Source organism: Ambystoma mexicanum, chromosome 7p, assembly GCF_040938575.1.
Source record: "Ambystoma mexicanum isolate Mex_15411 chromosome 7p, UKY_AmexF1_1, whole genome shotgun sequence".
Classification (NCBI taxonomy): Eukaryota; Metazoa; Chordata; class Amphibia; order Caudata; family Ambystomatidae; genus Ambystoma; species Ambystoma mexicanum.
The window spans coordinates 150,875,244-150,896,886 of NC_090939.1; the positions used below are offsets into that span (position 1 = coordinate 150,875,244).

General features: G+C 49.1%; 1 protein-coding gene across 5 annotated transcripts in view; it reads right to left on the reverse strand.

Annotated features, from left to right (window-relative positions):
* The window catches only part of LOC138525768 (prolactin receptor-like), a 1,166,304-nt gene that overhangs the window by 859,567 nt on the left and 285,094 nt on the right, over positions 1–21,643 (reverse strand). For 3 of the 5 annotated variants that reach the window (XM_069635962.1, XM_069635965.1, XM_069635964.1), the window contains one exon: positions 8,572–8,677. In XM_069635962.1, the coding sequence (XP_069492063.1) occupies positions 8,572–8,677 (106 nt within the window). Of the gene's footprint in view, positions 1–8,571; positions 8,680–8,783; positions 8,891–21,643 lie in introns of those variants that run through there. The other 2 variants (XM_069635963.1, XM_069635967.1) reach the window with 2 other exon arrangements.

Here is a 21,643-nt window from a genome sequence, read left to right on the forward strand (position 1 = left end):
TACGACGCCTGCTTTGCCGGGGCCGTAGCCGCCTGCACCACCAAACTCTCCGGAGTTGGGTTCCTGGACAAGTAGCAGTGGTCGCTACTGGCTGGACGGTATTTTAGTGACAAAGACTTGCCCACTGCCGGGAAACTCTCCGGACCAGTCTAAGCCGCTGCCGCCCATCTCTGCAGAGCCATATGAAACGGCAGTACCGGGTCAGTGGGGGGACCAAGATCGAGGATGTCCGTAAGATCATCCTGAACAAACTCCCCTGGGGGAGCCAACTATCCAAAGTATTTGGTGACCCGAGACATAAAGCGCCGGTACGAAGAATCGGCATGAGTGCCAGGCTGAGGCCTACAAAACTCCACCTCCGGAGAGGTGTCCAGTCCACTGGCATCATGCAGTGACTGCCTCAGGTCTTCAAATTGGCTATGGCCTGAGAGAAGCTCATCTGGCACCGTATCCGGAACCAAGCCCTCATCAGAGCCCTCATCAACCTCTGAAATGTACTCCAGACGGTGAGTGGAAGGCACCTGGGGACCAAAGCTATGCCTGACCTTAGCCAGAGCCTTTCTAGGGGCTTCCCCCGTGCCACGGGGCCCCTCCGACACCACTGCCTCGAAAGCCGTTGAGGGCGCCGAACGAATCGGCGCCGGGAGAATCGGCGTTGACATCAAGTGAATCGCCGTCGACGTCAGCCGCAGCACCGCCAGCGTCGAGACAGGCCTCGAAGCCAGAGCTCCGAGCGTGTCCTTCGACGACCTAGGCGCCGACAGCGTCGACGACCCTCTCGGAGGCAGAGCCTCGAGAGAGGCCGTCGACGACCTCGGTGCCACAGGCGTCGACGTCTTCCTCGAAGACTGCACAGGATCACGCGGTCTCGAGCGCGTGGAGGACCGGGACCTGGAACGGGCATGGCGAGAACGGTTACCCTTGTCCGAGCGGGACCTCTCCCGCGAACCGTGCCGACCACCCAAGCCCGAAGGCGTGCGAGTGGTGTCTCGACCGATCACGGCCGACCCCACTCGGAGGCGCGGACGGACCGGTGCCCTGCGATTCGAGAATCGCTAACATCTTCTACCCGAAGGAAGCCCATTCCTCCGGTGTCGCTTGCATGGTGGGATAAGCGACCCGCCGACGGGCGGAGTCCTCGGAAGAGAACGGGGAAGGCGACCGATGCCGGCGCTTCCGGGAATGCATCGAAGAGGCAGAGGAGTGTCGAGAATGACTCCTGGAAGGAGACCCACTGGACCTCCGACGATGACGCGGAGAGTCGCCTCTCGATTCATCTGCCGAAAGCCCCGCAGACCTCGACTTCCAGGGCTTAGACACCCTACCGACCGACAACTTCTTCTTGCACTCCCGCAAGGCCTTGGCCGTGAGCGACTGGCAGTCGACACAGTCGTCCGTGTCGTGGGCCTGCCCGAGGCACCAGAGGCAGGCGTCGTGCGAGTCTGTTACCGATATCTTGGACCCACAGTCCCCGCATTTTTTTCAGCCCGGACGCGTGGTTGAAGATGAGGTAGACATCGCCACGAACAGGCTTTTTCACAAAACCGAACAGGTTCAAAGAACAGAGAAGATTACAACAGAAACTCCAAAGAGTCGAGGCGTACCGAGATTCACAAAGCGAACACGTTCACGGAAAAAACAGAACTGAGGCTACGGGGGTCGTGCGTCCTACTTATCAAATCGGTTGACATCGGCCGTCGGAGGAGGTCCTCGGGACGGCGCATCAACGTCATCGACGTAGGATGCAGAAAATGTTCCGAAGCAGCACATCTGTGGTGATTACTGTCAAAGATATGGAATACGTCGGAGGACCCAATCCCCTCAAAATAACTCTGTCTGGAAGGTGTTTCTCCCTAATGTTTCTGCAAGAAAGGGGTGAGCAGCAACCTGTAGGGGTCCTGGGCGTGGGATACTTACACCTTACCGCACACATGTGCATATGACAACCCAGGGGGATAATGGGTGGATCCTCAATTGAGGCCTATGGCAGACCTCAGAGTGGGCAGTAGGCTCTGTGGGCAGGTTGGCCCTCTCCTATTGGCAGGTCAGCCCTGGTGGCAAACAGTAATTAGTGTACACCATAGTTAAATAAACAGTCATAGTCTTATTTCATTAGACCAGCTTGACAGCCTTCTTTATACGAACAGAACTTGTAAAACTAGACCCATGGTACTGAATAGTTACATAATATCAGTCGGTAACACTGTGAGCAGGTTAATTCACATTTGGTAAATAAATAATTACATATCTTCAATTGGGCCACCTGGGAGCAAGAAAGTTCACATTAGGTAAATAAATAAATAAATAAATAAATATCTTCAGTTGGGTCACCTGGGAGCAAGACAGTTCACATTTGGGGAAAAATAGTTACATATTATCAATTGGGTCACCTGGGAGCAAGTCAGTTCACATTTGGTAAATAAATAAATACATAAATACTATCAATTGGGTCACCTGGGAGCAAGACAGTTCACATCTGGGAAATAATTAAATATTATCAATTGGGTCACCTGGGAGCAAGTCAGTTCACATTTGGTAAATAAATGATCTTCAATGGGGTCACCTGGGAGCAAGACAGTTCACATTTGGGAAATAACTATTTCAATATTATCAATTGGGGCACCTGGGAGCAAGTGAGTTCACATTTGTTAAATAAATAAATAAATAAATACTATCGAGTGGATCACCTGGGAGCAAGACAGTTCACATTTGGCAAATACATATTTTTAATATTATCAAATGGGGTCACCTGGCAGCAAGGCACTTCATATCTGGTAAATAAATAATTAATCAACTATTATCAACTGGCTCACCTGGGAGCAAGTCAGTTCACATTTGGTAAATAAATATATATTATCAATTGGGTTACCTGGAAGCAAGTCAGTTCACATTTGGTAAATAAATTATGAAATATTATTAATTGTCAGTTTACTTATTCTGGTACCACATAAACTGTAATGTCAATACTGTTTCTGAAAAAAAACCTGGGCTCCCCTCCTATTGGTAGCTGCAGACTACCACAAGATTCTCCACACATTTGCGCCACAACCACCTACATAGGCGTCCTAAAATGGGGTATGATATGATATGATATGGCATTTATAACGCGCCTATACACAAGTGTTTCAAAGCGCGACGAGGCAAGGGGGAGGACAGACAACGATCCTACTAGGCCAGATGTCATTTAGATCGCGCAAGTGCATGGGAAGGGGTGAGAGGAAAGTGCTCAGGAGAAAGGGCGAGGGGAAAGTGCAGTACATGGGAAGTGGAATAAATAACACACATAAAACAGCCAGCTAGTGGCAAGTGCAAGAAGTGCAGACGTAAGTTCTGGTAGGGGGGACTAAAGGGATGCAGAAAACGGTCCCCAAGTGCAGGGGTTGCCAGGGAGGCAGTGCAGGTGGGTAATGGATGGGGACTGGGCCAGATATCAGAAAGGGTGGTCAGGTAGCCAGTGCAATTGCAGTCAGGAATTCAGCAAGGGAGGGGAGCAGAGAAAGCAGAAGCAAAGAGGAAGGTTTTGAGGTGTTTCCAGAACCGGAGATGATTCTCCTCGAGTTTCAGGGAGGCAGGAAGGCAGGAAGGCTTTTCCAGAGAGAGGTCCCTGCCGAAGAGAGTGATCTGCCAGCAACTCGTTGCTTGGAGAAGCGACTGACCCTAAGGGAGTTGGAGGCAGATGAGCGAAGAGCTTGAGAAGGAAGATATTTAGGAAGAGAGAGTTGAAGGTATTGCAGCCGCAGACCCCAGAAGGCCTTGTGTACAATGCAGAGGGTTTTGAACTTAATCCTCGCAGCCACTGGGAGCCAGTGCAGAGATTTCAGTCCTGGAGAGATATGATCCCTGGGCTTGAGGCCAAGGACAAGTCTCACAGGATAAGTTGCAGAGGGCGGAGAGTGGAGGCAGGCAGATTTAGATAGAGGCTGTTACAGTAGTCCAGCTTGGAGAGGACCAGGGCTCTGGAGACAGTGAGCTTCTGGGGGAAGGAGAGGAAAGGAAGAATACATCTAAGGAGGTGCAGCTGGTAGTGTGACTTCTTACAGACGTCAGAGATGTGAGGGGAGGAGAGTGCAGAGTCGAAGATGACCCCAAGGTTTTTAGCTTTGCAGGTGGGAGTGGGAGGGGGGCCAAGAGAGGCCGGTCAGAGAGCTGCAGGGAAGGAGGGAGCGGGTGTGCCGACAAGTAGAATCTCAGTCTTACTGGCATTAAGGCAGAGGTCGTTGGCGGCACACCATCCCTGGATGGCAAACAGACAGTCAGAGATGAGGGAAGGCGAGGAGGAGGCCGAGGGTAGCCTGAAAATGAGCTGGGTATCATCCGCACTGAAAGTTGGGACCGAGGGCGGTGATGCGGTGGGCAAGGAGTGCCAGGTATTGGTTGAACAGCCAGGGAGAGAGGTTAGATCCCTGGGGGACACTACAGGTAGAGAAAAAGATGTCGGAGAGGAAGGATCCAAGTTAGACCTGGGAGGGTCGGTCGGAGAGGAAAGAAGTCAGCCAAGCCAGAGCCTGACCAGTGATACCCAGGTTATCAAGGAGGCGGTTGAGCAGGATGGCATGGTTGACAGTGTCAAAGGCAGAAGAGAGATCAAGCAAGATAAGAACGCAAAGGGTGTTAGAGTCAAGATTAGTGAGCAGGTCTTCATGGATGTTCAGGAGAGCCGTTTCCGTGCTTCTGGCAGCTCTGAAGCCAGACTGATGGTCATGAAGACAACCAACAGATTCAGTGTGGAGATTGAGCTGGGAGATGGCCAGTTTCTCCAGGAGCTTGCCCAGGAAGGGAGTGATGGAGATTGGGCGATAGTTAGCCGGGCAGGAGGGGTCGGCAGAGGGTTTCTTAAGAAGAGGGTGCACAAGGGAGTGCTTCAGGGGGGAAGGGAAAACTCCAGTGGCGAAGGAGTGATTGCAGAAATCCACCAGGGCAGGAGCCAGGGAGTCGATGTGATCCTTGATAGTTTTGGAGGAACAGGGGTGAACCTGTTTCGACACGACTTTCATAGATCTGACTTGTCTAGAAATCTCGTCTGGAGAGAAAAGGGGTAAGGCCGAGAAGGAGGGAGGAGGGGTGGTTGCAGAAGGGCCAGAGGAAGAGCAAGGAATAGCGGGAGGGGGGTGAGAGGAGGAGAGTGAGGACAGGATGTCCTGAGTTTTTGAGATGAAGTGAGAAGCCAGTGCCGTGCAGAGGGCCTGGGAAGGGACAGGAGAGGTAGAGACTATGACAGGATTGGCCAGTTCCTTGCAGATTTTAAAGAGTTCAGCCGAGTTGTTAGGTGCCGCAGAGACGCTGGCTTGGATATGAGCTCTCTTCTTGGTGAGGACTGAGAGCCGGTATTGCCTTTGCAGCAGGCGGCGGGCCAGTTTGTCAGAGGATGAGCTTGAAGCATGCCATTTCCTCTCTGCAACCCTACACTTGCGTTTTAGGGTGACGAGGTCTGAGTCATACCAGGAGTTACACTTGGCTTTGGGCTTCAGGCGGATTCTCATGACAGGGGCAAGGGTATCGAGAGTATCAGATATAGAAGAATGGAGCATGGAGAGGGTTGTATCAGGGTGAGAGTCAGCCAGGGGGGAGGAGGGGGTGAGAAGGTGGCGGCGAAAGCCTCAGCTGACACGCGCTTCATGGGTCGGGTGACCGAGAAAGTGGGTGGCAGTGACGGAGGTGGCTTGGCCTGCGGGGTAGAGAGGGTGAGGTGGGAGGATAGGAGAAAGTGGTCACTCCAAGAAAGAGGAGTGGAGAGAGGGAGAGAGAGGGGAAGGTCTGAAGAGATCAGAACATTGAGAGTGTGCCCTGCAGAATGAGTCGGGCCAGAGGGGAGAATGGTGAGTGAGAGAGAGTCGCAGAGGTCGCGAAAGAGTTCAGAGGGGGGACAGGAGGCATCCAGGTGGATGTTGAAGTCTCCAAGAAGGAGGAGTTGAGTGGTTGAGGCCAGGAGTGAGGAGGAGAGGTCCGCCCACTCAGAGAGGAAGGAAGAGATCTGACTAGGTGGCCGATAGATAGTAGCCACAGGAAGGGAATGGCTGGACGAGAGAGAGAGAGCTTGCAGATGAGGCATTCAAAAGAGGAGTAGGCCTGGGCGGGAATGACAGAGGCAGGAATCCACTCAGGGAAGATAAGGACTATGCCACCACCAGAGCGGTTGGGCCTGGGCGCAGAGAGGATCTTGTAGCCATCAGGAAGGAGTGTGTCAAAGCTGGTGACAAAGCTGGCCGTAAACCATGTCTCAGTGAGACTGAGGACATCGAGGTCAGGTTCTTCAAGAAGGTGGCAGATATCAGGAGTGTTTGACAGCGGAGCGGGAGTTGAGAGTGGCAATGTGGAGAAGGTTGCCCTCCTTGAAGGACTTCCGGGGAGGGGTACTGATCAGAGGTACGCCCTGCGGAAGTGTAGAGAGCGCCCGAGAGGGGGCAGAGAGGGAGGGGTAAGGCAAGGTAGCCAATGAAAGGGGAGAGGGGACAGCAGGAGAAGAAAGGAAGTTGATGAGGCGCGGAAAGCGTCTATCAAAGAGATGAAGGTTGGCCTGAGGGCCCTGGACCAAGACAGTCCCATTAAAGTAGACATTAATGATGACCTTAGCGGATAGGAAGGAGGCCAGGAGGGAGAAGAGGAGAAAGGAGAGAGAACAGAGACCATATGAGGGGTCCATAGATCTGGTGAAGGAACGATAAAGAGGATGTCGGTGAGAATTTCCTTGGAGGAGGCACTGATGTAGGTGTCGGCGATAGGGAGGCCTGGGTTGGAGACCAGGATGTCCTTTTTAAACTTTTTCCTACCAGACTTAGTGAGGATACTTAATCCGACCACTAATCGCCCATTCTCCCCATGAAATGGGAAGACTGGTAGAGGGATGTCCCCTCAAAAGGTCAGAAAAGCAACATGGGTCTTCTATCCTTATATTCTCCAGTTTTTAACCCCTAGGGCGCTGGATGACACAAGTACCACCCGGGAGCACCGTATGACTGACTGAGGTACTCTTTCCCAACAACCAATAACGCGAATGGCACATGTGGAATCCGGCCGCACCCCTCTGCTCCCCAACGTGGGAAAAAAAGAGAGGGACAGATGAAACACCCCCTGGAAGAAACACAAACTCAGGTCTACCAAGGGCCTCTGCAGATGCTCCGGACGCGTGTCTGAGGGAGAAATCACCTCAGTACTAACTCAGTGACACTACCAGAAAGTAGGGCCTCCCCCTATCCCCGATGACAGGCACTGTATCAGGTGTCATTCAGGCCGGTCTGCCAACGAAACCAATGCGAAAATATAAATCAGTGCCCGCTGTACACTGGGCCCAGTTCCCCCGCACTTTCCCACTCCTACCTTACAGCTGCACATAGCCACAGAAAGAGCAGCGCAACCCGTCTCTCACAGTAGGGTGCCGGTGCTTAGTCAGTGCACCAACCAACTTTACAATATAGCGCTCGACACCAGAACACCCTCTCAATCCCGAGTAGGGGAGAGAAGGATGCCGGTCAGGACAGGAGATGGCCTAGGGGGGCGTCACGCCACAGCTGAGAGGCTGGCTGCCCTCGCCAATGTTATGGAGCTCCCACTCCCTCTGGTCTCTCCAGGTGCTCTCCCAGTGCTCTTCCCCACGAGAGTCCCCTCAGGGCTTTATGCTCCATGGGGACCTTCCACCTTGGTTTGCCAGCAGGGGAGCTCCCGTCACAGATGAGGTGGATTCACCTCACAGACTGGGGAGCTCCCCCTGCTGGCGGATCATCCCATGTCGGCTGGAAACAAACTCTTCACTCATGGAGCGCGAGGCAAGGCGAGAGGAAAGAATGACAAATGGAGAAAAACAAATGCCCGCCAAAACGGGACACCATGCCCATCACACACAGGGACCCGAAATGATTGCTGGTTTACGTGTCTTTTCTCCCCCAATCCAATATATCAACTAAACCTGGGAAATATGTGTTCAGTTGCTTACGTTGTCCACATCCCGGTTTCCCCATTTAACCAAAGTGTGTTATCCTGGGAAAATCATTTAACCGTACTGTGTCTTATCTGCAGCTCTGTAAGTGATTCACTATATAGCTTATGTTGATATATCACGTTATTATAAAAGAAACTACTATAGAGTTACTCCATATATAGTAGTAGTGCAATTTAGGCATTTTGCACCACAAAGGTTTTCGCCAATTGGCTTACTTATAGCAACGTATTCTAAAGTCACTTCCATGGCGAGTCCAAGGATCAAAGACTGATGATGCTCCTTGCAATGCCCTTTTCTGTGAAGCCACTTCTGTTGGTGCCATCCATATGCACGTTTGGAGATTTGCATGTATTTTGCCGCACACAGCCTGGACAGAGCCCGAATAGATGATTTGTCTGCATCTGTAATGGTCCTGCAGTTTCACTTTTCTCTTGCGTATATGTGTTAAAATGCCATCTGCCACTAACGTTACCAAAAGAGTTGGTGGGGGTTCGAATGCGACCATATGGAATAGCGCGCACTGCATGTGGGGCAAAATTATCGGGACCTTTGTCGTGTCTATTGTCTCGCGGCCCCCCTAAATCCCCCTACCCCCACTCCCATCCTTCTTGCAATGCTGGATACTCCCCAGGCCTTACCTGATCCTCCATTAAGGTCCTCGTGACTGGGAGCAGCTTCTGCGGTGGCTGGAACTGGGGCCAGCACGAGCAGCACGCACATCACTGCTGCGCAGGCAACGTTCATCTACAATAGAAAACACACGATGAGTGCCATTCCGTCTCGTTAGCGTTCCCCCGCTGCCATCCATGCGTTTAAGGCGCGCTGGAAATATAAACACCTCCCGCCTCACCTCGAGCCTACACTCTGCAGCGCCCTCGCCTTCACATGTCACTCCGTGTGGCCGCGTGTGGCATCAGTGTGCCTTCTCCACCTCAAACCCACAAACGCCAAGGTCCCGCCTCCCCCGCCCCACGGCTTCCACCAGAAAACAACAATGGTAACACAACACGCCTCCCTAGGGGAGTGTCATTTCTCAAGCGTGTCAAATCCTGCTGGAGATACAGCCCGGGTGCCCACGTTCAAGTTGGAGTCCGACTCCGAGCTGGTTCTGTGGTGCCAAGGGTGGGCAGCAAAGAGGGCTGGCTCGTTGCACCTGTCAGCCGTTCAAGACAATGTTTATAATTGTTAAACTAAAAAGACCTCTGCGCTGGATTCAAAGTAATCACACACAGATAATGTATGCACTCCTCCCTGCCCCCAATTCTTTGAGTGGGTCGGGACATTTGTCAGTGGGACACCTCTCCCGTCGTGCAGAACGGGAAAGGTGTCCCTTCTGCCAGGACAATGAAGGTGCCGAGCACTGTGTTCCTGCTCAGCACCCTCATTGTCCTGGCATAGAGCATTACAATTGGAGCTATTCATTACACATTGATGGGAGGGAGGGGGTACTATTAGCATGGCCTTCTGTCTCTTAAGAAATGTGAAAGGGGGGTGGGGCAGAAGTGAAATGGGTGCATAATGACTACATGCTTTATGAAATAGTGACTATGGCCCTCATTACGACCCTGGCGGAGTGGGATACCGCCAGCGGTAATCGCGGCGGACCCGTCCGCCGTACTACGAGTTCCCTTAGCGCCATGGAGGTTTTCTCCGCCTGGTTTTACCGGGCGGAGAAAACCATGGCGCTAAGGGACCTCGTTGTTAATTACGCCGCCGTACTTTACGGCGGCGTAATTAACTCCTTCCCCACTCCCATTATACCCTATGGGGCAAGAATGGGAATGGGGAAGGGTAAAATGGGGATTGGGGATTTACCGCTCCGCCAAGGTCGGCATGGGGTGGTAAATCCGCCAACCCCCATGGCGCTATCGGCGGCTTTCCGCCATGCTCCGCGGTGCATTCTGCACCGCGAAATCCGCCAGGGTCGTAATGAGGGCCTATGTCTTTAAAGCCCAAGAGGGATTGATTAGGCTCACATTACACTGCATGCTGCTTTTGTGACTTTGCATGCAGGGTGGGAAGAATAACACTGAAGCCATACTCTTACTGCTCAACATATTTCTATGACGATGCATATAGTGTGTAGTTGAATATGCAAAGCTAGTTTATTATATATATAATGTGGTCTGCTTCCAAGGCATTGCTATAAAGTACTATTTAAGCACAAAAATTCAAAGCAAACCCTTAATAAGTATTTATATCAACTAAACCTGGGAAGATGTGTTCAGGTGCTTAAATTGTCCACATTAATGCAGTAGTAGGATTCCTGGACTGTAAAATAGTTGCCTCATTAGTAGTCGCTATAATCTCTCTGTTATCTTTGAAATTCTGTTTGGGAGTATGGAAAAAGAAGAACAAGTTACTTACCAACTGGTAACGTTCTTTCGATTGGATGTTCCTCCAACGTATTCCTCATCTTAGATGTATTCCATCCAGCTTTGCTGCTCTTCGGAAATGGTCCCTCGAAGGCCTCCGCCGAGGGTGACGTCATCGGGTGTATAAGTAGCACGCGTGGCGCCCGTTGGCCTCCGTTCTGTTTTTCCCCTCTTTTTTAACTGTGATCTTGTACTGTGTAGATTGTGCCAGCAGACAGGTATCAGCCTTGCGAGATTTGAGATGGCAATAACCTGGAAAAAATCTACAGAGGGGTAGACTGGGAGGGCAATGAGGAATACGTTGGAGGAACATCCAATCGAAAGAACGTTACCAGTTGGTAAGTAACTTGTTCTTCGAGTGGATTGTGTCCTCCAACGTATTCCTCATCTTAGATAGACTCCCAAAGCAGTATTTTGCATACTCTCTCTGGAGGAGGGGTCAGATTTTTTCCCCACCAATGCCCTTAGATGGCAGAATAAAGCACTGCTTTTCCAAAAGTCAGCTCCCTAGACTGGGAAGCATCCAGGCTATAGAATTTTGAGAAGGTGTGAAGTGAAGACCAAGTTGCTGCTTCGCAAATGGACCTTATTGGGACACCTCTTTGAAGGGCCGTGGAAGAGGCGAAGCCTCGGGTGGAATGAGCCCTTAACCCTTCTGGTGGGTCTTTTTGTGCTAGTCTGTAGCATTCTGAAATGCAAAGCACGATCCAGCGTGAAATTGTCTGTTTTGTTACCGATTGACCCAGTTTCCTTCCTGTGTAGCCTATAAACAACTGGTTGTCCACTCTAAGCCTAGAAAGTCTAGAGATGTAAAAGCTTAAAGCTCTTTTTGGATCCAGTCTGTGTAATCTTTCTTCCTCCTTAGAAGGATGAGGTGGAGGATAGAATGAGGGTAAAACAATTTTCTGATTTAAATGAAAATCAGATATTACCTTTGGTAAAAATGATGGTTTAACACTCAATACAACTCTGTCCTTATGGAACACAGTATAGGGTGGCCCAGAAGACAGTGCCTGCAATTCGCTCACTCTTCTTGCTGATGTTAGAGCAACTAAAAAGGCCGTTTTCCATGTTAGTAATCTTAATGGACACGTGTGCATAGGCTCAAAAGGGGCACACATTAAGAATTTTAGGACTAAATTTAGATCCAAAATCGGTACTTGAAATGGGTGAGGAGGAAACACATTAGTGAGACCTTTTAAGAATTGTGTTATCAAAGGAATTTTGAAGTAGGAGCATTCTTCCGATGAGTGCTTGAAAATGGAAAGCGCTGCAAGGTAACCTTTTATTGTTCCGATATTCAGACCTCTATGTGCTAGGGTTAGAAGGAAAGATAGTACCTCTGGAATAGAACATAGAAAAGGATCAACATTCTTTTCCCTGCACCAGTTGCAAAACTTTTTTCAACGGCAACGGTATAGAGACTTTGTTGCTGGCCTTCTTGCCGAAAGCAACACCTCCATAACATCATCTGGAAGGTTCCAATCCCTGTATCTCAGCCTTTCAGATACCAAGCATGAAGGTTGAGTGTTCTGACCTCTGGGTGCAGAACCTGACCTTCCATTTGAGAGAGAAGGTTCTCTCTCTGAGGAAGACATACTGGAGGACAGATGGACATATCTAGAAGGTCCGGATACCACATTCTCCTGCCCCAATCCGGAGCAATTAGGATCATGCGGTTCCCGAAGCGTCTCAGTCTCCTGATGACCCGAGGAATGACGGGAATCGGAGGGAACGCGTACAATAGTGGGAAATTCCAATCCACCACGAACGCGTCCCCCGGGGCTCCTCTCGAGGGAAATTCCCTTGAGCAATACCTTTCGCATTTTCAATTGGTACTGGTTGCGAATAGGTCTACCTGAGGCGTTCCCCAAAGGGCGAAGATCTCTTGAATGACTTCCTGAGGCAATTCCCATTCGTGGTACAGCGTGCTCTGGCTGCTCAGAGCATCTGCCGTCATATTCTCTTCCCCGGCTAGATGAATTGCCGTTAAAGAGATTCCCTCCTGAATCGCCCTATACCAGAGCTGCATTGCCTCTCTGCACAGGGGTAGTGACCCCACACCTCCTCTTTTGTTTAGGTAGTGCATGGCCACTGTGTTGTCCGTCATTATCAGGACATTCTTTCCCCTGACCGATGGCAGGAAGGCCTTCAGCGCTAGTCTGATTGCCCTCAGCTCTAAAAGGTTGATATGTAGTTTGGACTCCAATGGAGACCAACGACTGTTGATTGTCAAATCGTTGGCATGTACTCCCCACCCCAGGAGTGAGGCGTCCGTCACTACTGTGATCTCCGGCCATGGTTGCCAAAAAGGTTCTCCTTTTAGGATGTTCTCTGTACAGGTCCACCATAGAAGGTCTTGTCTGACCTTGTTCGGATTCTGAAGAAGATCCGTCATTTGACCCGAGAACTGGGACCACTGAGTCTTTAGGGCCCATTGAAGGGATCTCATCCTCAAGCGTGCCTCTGGCACCAGAAAGATGCAGGATGCCATGAGGCCGAGCAACCTTAAAAAGTCGTAAGCCTGGAGATTTTGGGCATTTTGGAATTTGGAAACCATCTGAAGAATGTCTTGAGCCCTCGTCTTGGGAGGCGAGCTCTTTCCCAAGGATGTGTCTAGTACAGCTCCTATGTACTGAAGCTGTTGGGAAGGTGTCATTTGAGACTTCTTTAAATTGAGGGAGAAGCCCAGTTTGTGGAGGGAGTGGCAGGTGACTTTCAGATGATCCAGTGCTTGCTCGGCAGAGCGTGCTCTGATCAACCAATCGTCCAGGCAGGGGTAAACATGAATCCCCCCTCTCCTGAGGTGCGCTGCCACCACTATCATTAACTTGGTGAAGACCCTTGGGGCGGAGGTCAACCTGAATGGCAGGACTCGAAACTGATAGTGTGAGTTGCCAACTACGAACCTCAGGTATTTTCTGTGTTTGAGATGAATCGGCACATGAAAATAAGCATCCTGGAGGTCCAATGACACAACCAGTCCTGGAGCTGAAGGGCCTGAAGGATCTGAGAAAGGGTAACCATCTTGAATTTGTCTTTCCTGAGGAACTTGTTCAAGTTTCTTAAGTCCAAGATGGGTCTCAGTCCTCCGTCCTTTTTGGGGATCAAAAAATACGGGGAGTACCAACCCTTGTTCCTCTCCGCTGCAGGTACTGGTTCTATAGCACCTTTCTCCAGCAGGGTTAGAACTTCCTGCTGTAGGAGCGGGTTTGAAAACTTCAACGGGTGTCTCCCTGGTGGACTGCTTTGAGGTTGCTTTAGAAAAGGAAGGCAGTAGCCTTGGGCTATTATATCTAGAGCCCAAACATCTGAAGTAATGGCTCGCCATTCTTGCAGATGCTGCGGCAGCCTGCCTCCTACAGGTGTTTTATGGTGCAAGTCCTCAAAGTGGTTTTGTGGCAATTGTTGCAGTTGCTGATGGCAAAGAGGCTGCAGCTGGAGCTGGCTTAGCACGTTTTCCTCGTCCACCACAAGTGGCCTTTCTTTGGCCCCTTTGACTGGCCATTCCTCTCGTCTTTCCATATGAAGTGTAATAACGATAGGATCGTCCCATCCATGATTGCCCTTGCGCACGAAAAGGCTGAGGTTGCCTAATAGCAGCTCCTAAAGATTTGGCCGTTGCTTTTGAGGTCTGCAACCTCTCAAGGCTCTCGTCAGCCTTGTTGCCAAAAAGGTGAGACCCGTCAAAAGGCATGTTCAGAAGGTGGTTCTGTACGTCCGGTGCAAAACCCAACTTCCGTAACCACGCAAACCTGCGCATTACCGTGCTAGTGGCCATGGACCTGCTTACACTATCCGCAGTGTCCAATCCAGATTGAAGGGATTCCTGCATGGCCTCCTTTCCATCTCTAACGATGGCTAGGAAACCTTCCCTTTCTTCCCCTTCCGGTATGTGCTCCACCGCCATTGCGATGCACTCCCACAGAGTGTACGAAAATGTTGCCAAGGCACATGGGCAGATTTTAATGCCATGCTCCCGACTGAAAATACCTTCTGTGCCCACCATCCAAACGGTTATCGTCCCTGTCTGGAGGGATAGACGAGTACGCAAGTTTGTTGGAAGCTGTGGCTGCCTGAATGACCAGACTCTCTGGAGTTGGATGTTTTGACAGATAGACGGGGTCGCTACTGGCTGGGCGGTATTTTGATGCGAGGGACTTATTTACCAGAGGAATAGAAACCGGAGTTTCCCAATTCTTGGCCACCCTGTTTTGTAAGGCTACATGAAAAGGTAGTACTGGGCCTTCAGTGGGACCATGGTCCAATTTGTCTGTTAAATCGTCTTGGACGAATTGGGCTGGTGGTCTAGCCCATCCCAAGTAATCTAGCACCTTGGTCATTAACTGACGGTAAGATGGACTGGCATGCTCTCCTGGATCTGGTCTACCAAAGTCATTCTCAGGAGAAGTGTCAATGCCACTTGCATTATGTAAAGACTCCACCAAATCCCTCATTCTGCTTTCCTCTGAGATCAAGCATTCTGGGACATTTGGGGTGCCATATTCCAGGCCAAAAGGTACATTTTCCTCCTCGGATCTCTCCTGTTCCTCAAAAATTGAGGTCAAGGATTTGAAAAACTCCTTCCTAGGGAGAGGCTTGAAAATCTTCTCTGGGAGAGGAGGAGGATGAGGTGTAGCACCAGGTTCTGAAGAAAATACATGTTTTGTAACTTTCTCCTTCTCTTTTTCTGGCTGCCCTGGCTTAGTTGGAGCCTTTGGCGCCGAAGGTTTCGTCCGCGACGTCGATAAAGGCGTCGACGACATAGTGGTCGTCGACAGGGTCTGCTTCGAGGGCGTCGAGGCAGTCTTCGACGATTTTCCTTTCGAGGTGTGACAGGTCTCGGACGGCGTCGGTGACCTCGAGTGGTCGGCTTGACTCGAGCGTTTATCGCTCGGCGTCCTGGAAGGTTCCCTATCCGTCCTTTTACGATCACCCAGGCTCGAGGGCGTGCGAGTGTCGGAGCGATGACGCTGCGGCCGGCTTCCGAAGAATGCGCGGACCGAGGCTTCGCCTTCTCAAACACCTCCATCATTTTGACCCTGAATGCTTCCCACTCTTCGGAAGACGAATGTTTCGTGGGGCATTTAATTTTTTTCGGAGACTCGTCTGACGACGAGGTGGAGGGAGACCTACGGCGTCGTTTCTTCGACTTTTTTGACGAAGACGACGAGGGATGAGAATCGCTTCGGGATCTAGAGCGATGCCTTTCGCGTCAAGGAGATTTTTCCTCATGGGGTCTCGACTCGACGCTAGAGGCTTTTCGATCCTTCCGACCTACCTGTAGCTTTCCTCTCCTTTCTCGCAAGGCCTTCCCCGTCATCGCCTGACACTTCGAACAGGCCTCCATGTCGTGGCCTTCTCCGAGGCACCATAAATATTTGCGGTGCGGGTCCGTGATCGACATTTCTGAGCCGCACGACTTGCATTTCTTAAAACCCGATCTCAGGGTTGTGGTCGGCGTCGATGACGGGGACATAATTTCTTCTTGTTATATTACATTTCTTCACAGAACTCGAGGCGCTGAATGTCTGAAGCAACGTAACTGCGGAAAAACGGAACTGAGGCCAACGGGTGCCGCGTGTGCTACTTATACACCCGATGACGTCACCCTCGACGGAGGCCTTCGAGGGACCATCGACTCGACGACATCGACGCATGGCGCCCTCTGCCGAAAAAATTTCCAAAGAGCAGCAAAGCTGGATGGAATACATCTAAGATGAGGAATACGTTGGAGGACACAATCCACTCGAAGTGCTCTTTTTACAAATCGTTTTGTATAACATTTTGCGATGCGTTTTTAATTTGTGCTATTGTTCTTTTTTATTTCAATGTGTGTCTTTTTAATTTTGCTGATTTAGCTAAAACATGTGGCTGCGTAATCTGAGTGGGTACCTTCCCACAGAACAGGTTATCATGCCGTGTTCTTTCTTACAGAGGGGCGCCCTGGCCTCTTTTTATAAGTAAAAGGAATTTGGGGTTGGTCACTTTAAGTTACCTAGGGTTATCCAGACGTGCACCACTTGTTCACTGTGCTCAGAGAGGCACAGCTCCACCTCACTGATGAGGCCCGACTAGGCCGAAACACGTGTCCGGGGCTGCTGTTGGTACTCTTGTTCAAAGGAAGATTGCCAATGCATTTCGGTGATGACTGCTCAAATGTACGGGACAAACACTGACATGCAAATGGATATTCCTCCTTTGTGAAAGGGACAGTGAGCTAAAACATACGGCTGCAGACTCTGATTGAGTGCATTCCCAAAGAACAGGTTATCATACCGTGTTACTTCTTGCAGAGGGGCACCCTGACCTCTTTTTATCATATGAGGATGGAAGCTCAACTTGAACTAAGAGGATCCAAACACCTAGTAATGTAACACATAACTACTACAATAAGATCAAAAAGGAGACATCTACAAACCTACTAGACTCAAAAACTGTCAAACACAGCAATGAGAACAAAACCCGTGGGATAAGCACGCGTGCCTGTCCCACCAACTTCCCGTCAGGAAACACCCTTTAGCATTGATAAAAAGTAACAACCTGGCAACTGTCCTCCAGAGAGAACACCAAAAAGGCATAACCAAACAACCGGCCATGTAACGGTTTATTGAGAAGCCACCCTCAACACGGGGAGCTCCTTCCCTCCCCACTCAAGTGGTGACGCAACAAACTGTTTAACAGATTATTTTCTTTAGCCCTATCTCAGACACATATCATGTCCCTTGGATCCCTCTCCCCTGAGCTAACAATGAGCCAGGGCCGGTGTACAGGAAATATATTGGTATTTATTTAAATTAAAAGTAATAGAAATTAGCACCAAGATATAAAAAAACACTTTATCCGAGGCATAACACAATCAACTTCTCTCAGCATAAATAAATCACAAAAGTGAGTTAAAAATAACACAATCACAATTCTTAACTTTCTGCAAATTTCACTTCACAAAATAATGACACTGATCAATAACAAAGGCTCTTATGTAATGTTGTGCGATTTTGATTTTCCTGCAGGCTTAAAAGGGTAGCAATAGGATTTCAAGATTGGTAAAAATACATATGGCAATTATAATTTCGCCCACACTTTTGGTTTAAAACAAACACAGTGTGATTCGTCGCTTTGTTTTTCAGACCCCCCCTTGCTTTGGTCTATTTTGGGAAGTCAGACAGAAAAATTGGAATGCTTTGGGGCATTCTGTATTCAGACCGCCCCTTACTGAAACAGGCTAAGGTTCTACACAGTCCCCCCCCCCAAACCTCCCACCCACTATCAAGGGAAAGGATTCAAGGCAAACATACTCCCCCACCTTTTGGTTTCTCAGGGCTCAGTTCTACTTACATGGCAAGCCTCTGTTTAAGGTTCAGGAAAGCCAACTGCATCTCAGGACACTCTGGAAAGATAGGGCAGATTTCTGGTCACCCCACTCTCACAGATGGCCTCCTACTCTCCACCATAGGACCCAGTCAGCTTTGAGGCCTTCCTAGAGATAGACAGCTTTACCCAGATGCACTCTCAGCAATCTCCTCTGGTGTCTCCTTACAGCGGTCAGATGATAAGCTTCAGCTGCCTTCCTGATGGTCTGTCTCTTGTCTCTGTCCTCCTGTCTTTCTCCCTTTTCTGCCTGTATTTTTGTGTGTGTGTTCCCTGTCTAGTGCAGTCACCCTTATATGGCAGCGATGATACAACCAATTTTACAGTCTTGGGGAAGTACCCTGCAATAATAGCTGCCACTAGGATTGGACAGTTACCCTTCTCTCTCCTCCCAACCCAGCCTCCAAGTCAGGTTTGGTTTAGGGGTCTGGCGCAACATATGGTAATTGACATTTGTAATCGCACTTTGTCCTGCTTTCAACTTTTTGGCAACAGAAACTTTTTGGCAAAAACTAGTTATGTATCACAATTCCATAATTTTACTAGCAACTGCCATACTAAACATAGTTTCTGTTTCCGCTAATCATGGGGAATTATATAAGCCGACCACCAAGTCTGTATCATGTAGCACGGCCATGTGCCAACTTTCTGCCATTTCCATGAAAAGCGTAACAGTTATAAATATGGAAGTTATTAAACATATCCCTAATTTCATTTTCCACCCGCTCACTAACTCTCATATTTGGAACATGTTCAGATCAGTCAGAAACCTAGTTTAACTAGCCATTACAGTTCCCAGAGTCACAGGTAGATACATTTTATATCCCCAAAATTGCTGGAAATTACATTAAAGAAAATGGTACATAGATGAAATCCATCCGCCTTATGATGGTTGAGAAAAAGGCCTAAATAATAATAGTCATTTTAAATCAATTGTGAATGTTCATGTGGGACAAATGGTCCTGCTCCTGCTTCCGGCGTTTTGTTTTCACTGGGTCAGCCTGCGGCAACAGATTTTTTTTATCAATCTCTTTTTTGTTGGAAGCTTGCTCTTTGAAGTGGGTGCCCCCAAGTTTGCACATATAAGTCATGCTTCAGCCAAGGGTAACTTTTTTCTTTCAGAGCCAGCAGGTCTGGAGAACACTGAATTTCGATGCCTTTAGCAGGAAAAGTTTATTGCGGTTGGTCATTAGATGGGAGATTTGGCATCCAGGCTGAGTGTGGTAGGTGAAACATAATATACATTGCTTTTGTTCAAACCGCACATCATGTTTTGCTTTCCTGACATTTTTCTGTGAGCAGTGATATTTTTTTCACTTTTACCTTTTTTTTTAAACCGTTTTTATTTGCACAGACATGTGCAGGCAGTTTTTGTCTTCAATAGGTAAAAATCCTGTTTTCCATGTGACAGGGATCTTTGATTCCTCCTGCTTGTTTTTAATTAAAATGCTGCTTGTCCATTGGTAATGACAGGTAGGCCCCTTTCCACATGGCTCCTTAATTTTGCTTGAAAAACCAGGCTGTTTTTGTTTTAGTGTTTAAAATGTTTACCATTCATGTAAAAGAGACTTTGGTTTGGGGCCTTTTAATGCACCCCACAGCCGAAACCCTTCCGGGAAACACCTAATAAAATAAGACTGCACACCAGGCAGATACTAAGAAAACTGACAACACCAGCAGGCATCGCAGCCACATAGGCTCTGCAGGGAGCGAAAGAACACCAAACACTGCAAGCTAAGAGGGAGAAATACTCAATCGCCCCATTGACAGCACAATAAGACCCTCCATGGCCATTGATAAATAAGGCCATAGCCTGCAGGTCACTGTTCGATCCCACTATTCCATCACCTGGTAATGGAAGACAACCACATGTCTTAGTTGCCCAACTGGCCGTCCACCCAATGAGAATGAGACAGCAAAACTCAATCTACACAAGAAAACCAAATATATGCAGCCATTCGGCAAACTAGGCATACTCCCAATGCATCCATTGTTCCATATCCCCACCGACCAAGACCAGATCAGATCAGATTAGAAGCACAGAAATCCGATAAGAAATCAAAATAGGTATAACTGGAAACCATCACAATGTGGAAGAAAGTGAGAACATGGGAACCTACTGCGCAGGTATGAACAAGACACAAGTCTAGAGAAGAACAGGCATCAATCAATATTTGTATTTGTATTTGTTTTATTTGTAATGCGCACCATCAGGCCCAGAGGCATCAGGGCGCAACTTGTGCAGAGTTACATACAGAGCATATAAACATGCATAATTTCAAGCACGGGCAAATGTACATACATAATAATCAGTGAGTATAACAATATACATAATTTACAGAGCAAATGTTTTACATGAGACATATAGACAAAAGTGTACAGCAGGCGAGATAAGTGGGCTGATGCTAGTAGGGCTGTGGTGTGCAGAGCATGTTTCAATGCTGATTGAAGAGCCATGATTTCGTTTTGGACTTGAATGCGTTAAAGGAATCTTCAGATCTGATGGTGATAGGGAGGGCATTCCATAGCTTGGAGGCAAGGACAGGGAAGCTTGTGCCCCCTCTTTTTGAAGTTTGAATCTAGGGATCGATAAACAGTAGGTCTGGGCCGTTCTTTGAGGTCGGGTGGGCACATGGCGGGATAGCCGACTGCAGAGGTATGGGGGTCCTTGTTGGCCAAGCATTTGTGCGTGAGGGCAAGTGATTTCAGTGAAATTCTCTGCTTGACGGGTAGCCCCTGGAGATTGGTTCTGGATTCAGAGATGTGGTGGTTTCGAGGGATGTTTAAGGCAGCTCTGATAGCGTTGTTCTGGGTGATTTGTAGTTTATTCAGGTTCTTTTGGCTAGTTCCTAAGTAGAGGGCGCTACCATAGTCAATTTTAGACATAATGAGGGTTCTGGCTAGTGTGACACTATTCAGAGTAGTCAGAAATGGCCTGCAGGCTGCGATGAGTTTGCAGGTGTATGCAGAGGCTGATCTGACTGCATTTGTTTGTCGAGATAAGGATAGAGTGGCGTCAAGGTAAAAGCCTAAGGTTTTTGTGTCTTTCGAAACTTGGATGGTATTGCCATCAATGATAAACGACTGGTAGGACGGTTCAAGTTTGCTAAGGCGTTGCGTAGTGCCTAGGATGAGGAGCACCGTCTTGTCGTCATTGAGGCATAGCTGGTGTTGGGCATCCAGGCTTGGATGACCAGGTAGACGTCATTCAGGGCCTTGGTGTCAACTAAGTAGTCTCCAGTGATGGGAATGAGTATCTGGGTGTCGTCGGCGTAGTTTGTGTAGGAGACACCCAGATGGTCAAGTACATCAAAGAGAGGTTTAGTAAAGACATTATAGAGTGTGGGTGACACGCAAGAACCCTGAGGGACGCCACAGTGAATTGGGGAGGGATCTGCAGCTGCGGATTGAGAAAAGACCCGCATAGATCTATTACTCAGAAAGGATTTGATCCAGGCCGTGGCTGACGGAGAGAAGAACAAGTTACTTCTTACCTTGTAACGTTCTTTCGACGGGATGTTCCTCCGACGTATTCCTCATCTTAGATATATCCTTCCAGCTCTGCTGGCCTCGGAAAATTTTTCTCCAGAGGGCGCTGCGCGTCGACGTCCCTCGAGTCGATGACCCTCGACAGCCGCCGTATCGACGCTCGACGTCATCTTGCCTATAAAGGCCGCGCGCAGCGTCCGTTGCTCAGTTCCGTTTTGTAGCCCACAGTATTACTGTCTGGACTAGACTAATCACCCTGAAGGAGCGTAAGCTGCAACCACAAGGGAAGTAGAACTGCGGGGATGGATGGGAGGGTCGATGAGGAATACGTCGGAGGAACATCCCGTCGAAAGAACGTTACAAGGTAAGAAGTAACTTGTTCTTCGAAGGGATTGTGTCCTCCGACGTATTCCTCATCTTAGATAGGCTCCCATAGCAGTATTCTATATTTGGAGGAGGGAGTACTGACTTCACG